At 38.9% G+C, this 10,273-nt stretch overlaps 1 protein-coding gene across 1 annotated transcript in view; it reads left to right on the top strand.

Moving 5' to 3' along the window:
* Positions 1-1,496: 1,496 nt before the first annotated feature.
* NAALADL2 (N-acetylated alpha-linked acidic dipeptidase-like 2) overlaps positions 1,497-10,273 on the top strand; it is a gene marked incomplete at its 5' end in the record, with an annotated part of 171,305 nt that continues 162,528 nt past the window's right edge. The window contains one exon of the mRNA XM_008947550.1: positions 1,497-1,647. Within this exon, the coding sequence (XP_008945798.1) occupies positions 1,497-1,647 (151 nt within the window). The remainder of the gene's footprint in view (positions 1,648-10,273) is intronic.

Below are 10,273 nucleotides of genomic sequence, written 5' to 3'. Positions count from 1 at the left end.
ATAAATATACCAATATATGTATACATAAATATGTATTTATATTTTTATTATATGCATTATATTTTTTATATGTGTGTATACACACAGGAAAAAAAAAAAAAAAGAAGGGTCTAAAACACAGGAGGATGACAGCGGAATGGAGAAATGGAGGTATTATGACAAGTTCTCAGGTTCCTACAGAATCAGAGCTATATAGTCCAGAAATATCATGTACTTTCAGTCTTTCTTCAGACCATTTGGAGCTATTGCGAAAGTCATCCACAGAGCATAGTAAATAGTAAGATAATCCTTGAATACCAGAATTCCTTCTCTTTGAAAAGTTAATATTTAGTTTGATGTCATTGTTGTAGTCTTCAGTCACTTCCAGATACGCAAAGCCTTACACAGAAAGGTCATCTCATTTCATGGGTGTTTTTACCACATTGCAGTTTACTTTCATCTGATTCAGAATAAAATCCCCTTATTTTTCAGTTCTCTGTGAAAAGGAAAACCTGAGGTTTTTCAGTCAAATTAATCTATAGGCTGCTGAAAGTTACAGTGCTTGGATGCTTTTTTCCTTGACTTTTGGGCAAGTGTGCCTGATTTGCTGCCCCAGATCTTAGATTCATTAACATCGCAGCTCAAGCTGTGATGTTGTAATGTGACAGAAAAAAAAGCTGTCTGTCTGACAGGAGGCAGACTGCAAGATTTGGGTAAGCAAGGGGTTTGGGTGGGGTGGGTTGTTTGTTTGTTTTTGAAAATCTGTAGACTCCTTTTGTTTTCTCACTTTACTGAAGAGTAACTGTGTCCAGAAATCCTGTGCAAGACTGATACAGGTCTAATCAAACATTTAGTATGTGCTATACACATTTAATGTATGTCCTTGAAGAAGTGAACTAAGCAGGAACATCATACTGCTCATAATATGGGATATATGGAAGATCTATTCAAGGTGTTTTAATAAGATTAGTTTCAAAACTAAGGCATTTTCAAGGTGGTATTTATATCACATGAAAATGTGTTAGGGTTGTAAGTCTAGCATGTGTCCAATGAGTAGAGGGAAAGGTGGCTCCACTCTTACCTCTTTGTGTCTGTTAGTGAATCCTGGCCAGTACCTCATCTGAATATGGCTGTCACAGTAGAAAAGGTGAAGATGGAAGAGCTGCACATCTCAAATGCAATTGTAGTAGTGAGTGTTAGCACTGTGTTTTCTCAATGTGCTACATACAGTTTAGAAGTAAGAATTCTTGTTGTGGGTAGGTTTTGAAAGTAATTTCTGACATGAACTGGGAAACATGACTTTGAATTCGTTTTCGGGGGGTATTATTCAAAGAATAGCTGCCGGGTTTATATCACAAGCAGTCTGGAACTGCACCTGTCCTTATTTGCTCTGTACAGAGCATAGTGTGCCGAGAGCCTGATGCACAATAAAGCCTCTGTCTCAACAGTAATTAAAATAACAAAAATGATGTCAGAACACCTTATTAACAGTCACCTATGTTGTTTTGTTCCCTCAGCTTTCTCTGTTAGAAGATGCAGGATTTGGTGGTGTTCTTCTTTATGTTGATCCTTGTGATTTACCAAAGACTACAGAACTTGCTGATAAAGCTTTTATGGTTTCCTTGAACAGTGGAGGAGATCCATCAACGCCTGGTTATGCCAGTATTGGTAAGTACTGTTCAAGACGTATTCAATTAATAGACATTTTAATTCTCTGTAGATTGTAAGTATGGGAGTTAAAACTCTAAAGCAAATCCTGCCTGAAATAGAAACTCTGAGTAAGGGAACACTCTGTAATGCACCAAGGCTCAAAGGATGGAACCTGATCTCAAAAGTGCTTTAAAATTTTGGCACAAAGTCTGTACTCTAAATAATTTTTTTTTCTTGCTTTTAGCATTTGTGTATTCACACACTGAAAGATTATTCCCACCTGTTTATTCTTACCCCATGAAAAAAGAGCTGTGAAGTACTGATCAGTGGTTTCTGAGCAGGTTCCACAGGTTTTGTCCCCACTGAAAGAACTGTTCTTCCCTTCATTCTGTCTCCCACTTTCCATTGGTCATGGAAACTTCTGGTCAGTAGGTGTAAGTGCAATGTAATCAGAAATTTGTATTTGAAAAGATTCAAGGACAATTAATGTTTATAGTATATGCGTGCAATTAGCACTTGAATAAGATGTGTTCGTTGAGCCTTGTCTCAGTTCTGCACGGATAGACGTGGTTATCAATTATGCTTTTCTAAATACATTTATTTTCTAAGTATGCTAAAAACAAACAAACAAAACAAAACAAACAAACAAACAAAAAAACCCAACACAAACCCCCCAACATTTTAAAGAAAGACGTAGACTTTTATAAGTGTAAGGGTTTTTTTAAAGCCATGTTAACAATGAATTGAAGCAGCAGCATATTTGACTTGATGTAGTACTTAAATCTCCATTCTGGCAGTTCAGTGAGTGCATGTTCTGCTTCTCTGCTGCCTTTTCAGCTTTACAACCTTTTTTACTATCTAACTATTTGGAAATGTATTAAGCAGCAGTCTATGAGTTTGTGACAAGGCTTCATCAAGAATATTTGGTCCGGTTACTAGCTCAGACATCTAAAGTCTGACTTGAATTGGCACTAAATCAACTTAGGCAACGCTGAGATACTTCATGACTAGAATGGCAGAAAATAGAAATATTTGCCTGCTTGTCAAAGAAGGGTGTTAGCTATTCACAGCATGAATGCTTTGACAGCTCAGTGGGAAAGAAATTGCACATTTTCTGAGTGTCTCAGTGTACCTGACCTAGTGTTCTTAAAAGTGCCCTGGGAGCTACAGAGGTAAATATAACACTCTTTAAGCTTGGTTCTTGCTCATTTCATGGAGCTATTTGAAAAACAGTTTGTCTGGCTGACTCCTTAATGTTTTATTTACCCTACATGAAAAGTAGAGCTAATTAAAACAGATACACCAACATGAAGATGCCATTTTGGTGTCTCAACTTTATGTGCTGGTATTTCGTCAGCAAGTGGTCTCATTGGCAGTGTGTGTTCCAGTCTCCAGTTTGAGAAAAATAAGCTCCATTATATGGAAGATGGTGATATAAGTACATTGCTGGTTTCTATTAGAACCCTTAGCGTGGCTTGTTTGTGGGTTTAAATCTCTGAGCAACATTCATAAGCAGGAAGAGGCTGTCATGTTCCTAAAATCGTTTGTATTTGGGTCATTTAATGCGAAGGTGAGCTGGACAGATCTCAGAGGAACACATGACCGTGCCCCCGTACTCGGCACTCATGAGACAGCATCTTGAGTCCTGTGTCCAGTTTTGGGCACCACAGGGTAAGAAGCACACTGAGGTGCTGGAATGGGTCCAGAGAAGGAGCTGGTGAGAGGGCTGGAATACATGCCCTATGGAGATCAGCTGAGGGAACTGGGGGGTTGTTTAGTCAAGAGGAGAGTGAGAGGTGACCTTATTGCTCTCTACAACTATCTAAAAGGAGGTTGTAATGAGGCTGATGTTGGTCTATTCTCCCAAATTACTGATGATAGGATGAGAGGAAATGGCCTCAAGTTGTGCTGGGGAGGTTTCAGTTGGATATTAGGAAGAATTTCTTCACTGAGAGAGTGGTTAGGCACTGGAACGGGCTGCCCAGGGAGGTGGTGGAGTCATCATCCCTGGAGGTGTTCAGAAAATGAGTAGATGTAGCACTTGAGGCTGTGGTCTAGTGGTTGGGGAAATGTTGGGGTGGAGGTTGGACTTGATGGTCCTGGGGGTCCTTTCCAACCATAGTAATTCTATGATTCTGTGATTCTTGAGGAAGTTCTTTTTTATGGTTCTGTCAGTGGAAGGTAGATAAGACAGAATTATTTTCTCTTTTTCTGATCATGATTTTCTTCTCTCGAGACTGTGAATCAATTTGATATGAGGTAACTTATGCCCGGGAGAAACAGAAATATGTCTGGAGCACAGACTTTTGCCTGAGGGATGTGCTTGCATATAAGGTAGTTAAACTGCCTATGTGTAGATTAAAAGTGCCAGATACCCAGGGTTGCCCCTATCACCTTGATTCCCAGAGTACAGCATGCAGTACAAAAGACTTTATTGGAAGCTCCTGCTTAAGTTACTGGCATATCTTTAATGCCATCTGCACTTCACACATTGCCAAAAGAACAGTTACTATTACAACCTCAGGGACTGCTCCTACCACCATTCTCTTTTACTGGGAAATTCCTAGGAAGATGAGTGATCCAAAGTTAGTCTTGTACTAGGTGAATAAAAGGTAGGAAACATGTATTTTCTTGCTGCTGCCTAGGCTTCTCACATTCTTTTAGTCTAAAAACAAATTTCTTAGTGGTGTCAGAGTATTGGACTGCTTCAGGTTTTTTTTTACAGAAAAAAAATCTTCATGAAATGATACCATTTACAGATCTCTTCTCAAAGCTGACAGCATTTTCAGATGGGGTTTGTGTTCAGAGGCAACTTTGGAGTTCTCATGAGGGTTTAGCTCAAATTCTTTGTTTCATGAAGATTAAATTCTGTGCTTCTGCATCTGAATTATTTTAGAATGCACAGAAATAGCTTGAGGATGGGTTTGAGATGCCTACTACCTAAGAGTGAAATGATTTTTTTTTCCTCTGTCTAATAAAGGGGAAGAAATAACAATGTGTAAAGGGAAGTGAACAGCACTTATGTAATAGTGTCTGCAGCTTTCTTTGATAGTTTAATTCTTCTGTTCTTAAGACTTTGCCAATCCTATGTCCTAACAGTCCTGGAACAATCACATGGGCCTTTGTGAGCATCAGCTCTGTCTTCCTGATTCTGCTTCCCAAAGACTAGTACCCTCCATTTTCAGAGATCTTACTCCTGTCTTCGTGCTTTTGAAATGGAACAGATCCAGTCGGTGGAACTGAAGGAATTAAACATATGGGATTAAGAAGTTTAAGAGGGAGATAAGAGACTTATGTGGCAAAAATTATCCTGAAAGTAAAGTTTAGAACAATAGCATAAAACTTGAGTGACTTCCCCCTTTTTTTTTTTCAGTTTTGACTTTTTGAATGCTGCACTTCCTAACTTTATATGGCAGACACATACAAGATTTCTCCATTGCTAGACTTCAGAGCCAATTTAAATCATGCTTGTTTCCACACAGGAAATGGCTCAGTAAACAAAAATAGGGATAGAACCTATTTGTCAGTCCTAATATGTAAATAGAAAACTGTGATTGTGATAAGCACTAAGAAGCCCTGAGATAAGATACCTCATAATAGAATCCCTATCTATGCAGTGGTGGAACAGAAGTTGTTTCATGAAGAATTCAGGCAGCATCATAGAAGATACTGTGAGCTTAAAAATGCTGAAATATAACAGCTGTAAAATTCCAGCTGATAGCATAAGATTGTGTTTCAAGTGTAATATTGTTTTAGGGAATGTTACGCACCATCCTAACAGTAAGGGGAAGTGGTATAGTTGGAAGTAGACTGTGCTTCAGGTTGTTGTTAACAGCTAGTCACGTGAGCCACAGGACAGGGATTTGGGTGAAAAATCAGTAACACAGAGGAAATGCACACTGTCCCTAGAATTTTGAGTAGGGAACATTATGCAGACAGAGGAATTGGCCTGAGCATTCCTCAAGCACTGCTAAGATCTGACTTCAGAGTGGGGGCCAAGGAAGATGAGGAATCAGTGAGGTGTTAATCCTCTGCAGCTGAACCCGTCAGTGAAGTCAATGGTGGCTCTGAAAACTAATGTAAGATAGAATGCTGGACAGGCAGGGCAGTGAAACTGAGCCTGGAAGGAGGCAGGGTGAAGGTGCTGTTTTAATCTTTTTGATAGTGTTTTTTACTATCCAAATCTGGTTTAATTGGCAACTCTTTTACCTATGGTGGTAATTGATAAATGATCTCTTCATCTTGACCGATGAGCTTTTCCACCCTATTTTCTCCCCCAATCCTTAAGAGTAGGGGAATTGAGAGTGCAGCTGGGTAGGTGTCTGGAAGCTGGCCAAGGATAATCCACCCCTCTGTGTTCTCCATGTTTTGATAAATTGCAGCAGAAGTTAACACCAAATATGGATCATAAAAAGCCTGTAGCATTTATCTCTTTAGTCTTGTGTCATTCTTTAATTGAGCTTAGGCAGTTCTTCTGCAGTGAACACAGGGATCTCCTGCTGTTCCCTGGAATGTGGGCAAGTACATGCTCTGATGGAAACTTTCATCTACTTTGTGCTCAGTCAGCCCTGTGACTCTGTATGTTCATGTGCTTCCTGCCTCACATCTGAGTTTGTCCTCACTGTCCTTTACCTCGTGATATTTTGCTCCTCTGAAGCAACCAACTGAGCACAAGCTGACGAGAAAATAGAATGTTGTGTAACAGTCTTAACCATGAATATGCAACATATGTTCTAAAACGCTTTGTTATAAATCATCATGACTTTTTACAAGATGTCCTCAGCCCTGGTTTGTCTGTTCTTTTAAAGAACAGAACATGGTTACAAGGATAGTTTTTTTCTGTGCTTGCCTTTATGGCTGTGAAAATGATACTGGGAATAATCTCAATTATTTTTTTTTAAATTTTTTTTCAAAATTTGTGTTTACTTTCTGCTAATAACATCAGATAAATTAAATATGGAGATAACGTGGTGTAAAATGACTGTCTGCATTCAGACTTCTGGGGTTTTTTTTTGTTTTGCTTTATTTTTTTCAAGGGCAAACTGAAACTGGGGAGACAGAAAAGCTTGCAGTGCCATATTTTAATTTAAGGATGTGCATGTATATGTTTACATATCCTTCTTTTGATTATATTTTTTTTTACTTATGACATAATTGTAGTGGTTGCCATAAAAAAACCCAGACACTTTGCCATTGCCAGCTACTCTGCCGGATCTGATAAACCATGTTATTTTCTGTGTTAAAAAAAACAAACAAAACAAACAAACAAACAAAAAAAAAAACCACAAAAAAACAAACAACAACAAACAAACCTGTGCTAATGCAATAGAGAAATCCTTGGGAAATACTGGCTTTTTAATAGTCAGGACAGTAAGTAACAATTTTACGCCTAGCACGAAGGCTTCAAGAGGTGTGTGAACTCATGATCTGGCTCTTCAGATTTTGCAGGATACAATAAAGCAACTAAATTTGTGTTTAAGTACCAAAGTTGAGTTTTGGGACTTTCAGTTGGTGTTGCATGTTTTTAAAAGTGACAACATCAGTTGGACATCAAGATATTTTAGGCTCACAGGTTTGAGTGTGTGGACCTCTGTATTCCATATCAGATGTCATTTTATCTTCTGTTAAGCTGATGGTAATTTTACCTTGGGAGGAGGAAACAAATTGGAATTGAAAATGCAGTGAGTTTTACCAATTAAAGCATTAGATGGGGAATGGTACTGCAATAGATAACTAAAATGTTTGTATCATTTGACTCTTGTAAATGCCATACTGAACCATACAGTTTATTTATTTTCAGACAGAAAGTCATTGAGAAATGTGAATTTAAAAGAGTGGTGGAATTTCCAAGTGATAAACCCCCAGTCTGAAAAACGACAAATCACTGCTTCCTATGCTGCAGAATTAGTTGAGTGGAAATCATTCTGCCTAAATACTTCCTGATGTTTTGAAAGTTGGAGAGGACTCCTTAGTATTTTTAACATTTCAGACAATTTCCAACCACTGAGCAGCCTTGACTCCCTACAGAACATTTTCCAGTGAAGCCACTCTGTCTCTCATCCAGCAAAAATAGCATTTTAAATGATGTCCAGATTAATTTTTTGCAGCTACTCAACTCTTGAGTGTGTTTAGCATATTTAAATCTTTCGTGCAGTCAGGACTGCAAGCAATCCTGCCATAGCTGTACTGACACGTTTCAGCTCAGCATGATTTGTGTGAGTGAGCTGATGTGTGACGTGCTCACAGAACAGCAAACGTGTGGCAGTGAGTCTGGCTGGTGTCCTGGACTCTGCTCCTGCAAAGGCAGTGGTGCCTGCACCCTCTGCTTGAAATCAGTTGTCTTTGTGTGGGCTGGGAATCCAGGATGTGGCGGCTGCTTTTGTAGCAGTGGGCAGTTTTAGGAGGGCAGCCTTGCACTCCCATGTACAACTCCTGGGGGTGTTAAGAAACAGGAGAGACCCAAGACGGGATATTGAGGAAATATTTTTGTAGATTGGTGTGTGCAGATGAGGGAAGGAATTACTTTTCATTGTAAAGGTAGAGGGGTGTATAGTTGTGTGTTTGCCCCCGTAGAAATATACGATGATCCATTTTAAAAACTAGCTAAGCTCTGAACTGATTGTCAGCTAGAGGCCAAGGGTGTGGACCACTTACTCTGTTGCCAGCCATTTGCTACTTAGTGCATTACTGGGGTTTCTCCTATTCCTGGGTCTTTCATAGCCTTTTCCTGTGGCTTCATTGTTTCAGATGAGGGTGGTTTTCTTTCAGAACACACCTATGCTCATATTACTTGAGATTCTTTCATCCTGCAGGAAAGTTTAGCAAGTACTTGTACTTGAAATCTCAGTTTATAGTAGAAATATGCATAGCAACAGCAAACCAATACAGTGCCTTATGGGTTTTTGCTAATTGCAGCCTGTAAACACATTTCTTTCTTCACTGCAGCTGAAACACTTGCTTAGATGGATATCAAATTGGTGATGACATCGCCCCACTGCAGGCAGGCAACAATAGCATTGCTGGTGTTTGGGGCTCCAGAAAGGGCTTGGAACAGTAGGTTCTAAGTCCTTTTTTGAGTGGACTTCTTTTTGAAGGCTCCAAAACTCTGGTTCCAGTATTACAGTAAAACCACCTTGGTGTCCTAGACCTATTTTTCCTGTGTTTCCAGCAGTTAAGTCCAATTATCACCATCTCCTGTTTCAAGTATACATTGTACATTTTGAAAAGAGGATACTTTCAAAATTTAAAAGATTCTTTCTTAATATGACTGTTCAGGCAGCATTGATTTAAAATGGGCTGTTTATTTTTCAATGAAGAGTTAAATTCATTTAAAGAAATGCTGGGAGGCAGAATATGTTTGTGAATTTTGTGTTTAATTTTGTAGGGATTTTAAAAAGCCATTAATTTCCAATTTAATTTTTTTTAATTGATTTTTTCCCTCCTATTTAAGCTAGAAATACATGTAAGGGAGAAACTGGTTAAGTGTTTGAACATTTTGAACATAATGGCCTTGATTCACTATTACTTGTGCCTTTTTCCTGATCTATTTTGTATGTACAAAGCAAATACCTGTTCTGGAGATGACTGTGTTTTACTCAAGTGCACAGCAAGATGACACCTCAGAAGTAAAACGCAGGCATTTCTGCTAGATAGGTAGTAGTAGCTACTACTGCTTCTGTAAGTGCAAGTAATAAAATGTCTCAAAGTACAAATTCTGGTCAGATTCAACCAATCATTTTGGCCCTGTAGAAGCTAAAAGGAAAAATGTCAGAACTAGAAGGACTGTAAAGCGGTTTCAGTACGCCACACAGGAAGATAAAGCAGATAGTAGCTATATATGTGCAATTAAAGAAACTGTTTTTACTAAGGAAGCTTACTTTCTTTTATTAAGAAAGCATTGGTTATTACTGCCTCTAGTGTAATGGTATTTTCTCCTACAAGCACTCTGTCCACAAGTTGGGATGCTAAAACATAACTCATAAATATGAGTACAGAGTTTACACCTGCAAAGTGCACCTGCACAGTATCAAGAGCACCATCAAGTCAGCTGGCTGATGGTTTAAGCAATTAAAGATGTAATTAGTTTTATAACTGAATTTTTTCTAATGCAGTTCAAATACTGAAAGCCAGAATAAACCAAACCATCTTTAGTTTGACTTGATCTCCGTTGCAGCCCACTGCTTACTGTGTTCAGCAATGGCATAAAAAAGATAATAGCACCTCTTCCTGTGTTCAGACAGGTAGCAACTCCAGCAGAAGAAAACCTAATCATCTTAAAACGGGGGTGTGGAAAATACTTTTTTGTTACATAAATGTGTCCTATCACGCTATGTCGTACTGTTCTGCAGAACACTGAAAGGCAGAAGTAATTCATCACGGTTCAGGTTTGGCCAATTTTCAGCGGCATTATGTGTGTACTTTCCAGGACTTTTTCAGACTTGCACTGTTTTCCTTCCCTTTGGAGACAGGAATGCTCTGCACAGGGGGACAGAGAAAGCAGGAGGGATGGGTGAAGAGGGAAGAGGAGATGTTGTGATGGCTTGGTTGGTGAAGGATAACAGGAGTGTTAGAGGAAGTTTATAACATGACAGGTTAAACTTTGTGTGTGTTAAATGTGGTCAAAAACATCTAAGCATTTTAGGGG

This window comes from Merops nubicus, unplaced genomic scaffold (assembly GCF_000691845.1).
Source record: "Merops nubicus isolate BGI_N331 unplaced genomic scaffold, ASM69184v1 scaffold589, whole genome shotgun sequence".
In the NCBI taxonomy this organism is placed as follows: domain Eukaryota; kingdom Metazoa; phylum Chordata; class Aves; order Coraciiformes; family Meropidae; genus Merops; species Merops nubicus.
Note: the sequence above shows the minus strand (reverse complement) of the source record. Positions and strands in the feature narration are given on the sequence as shown.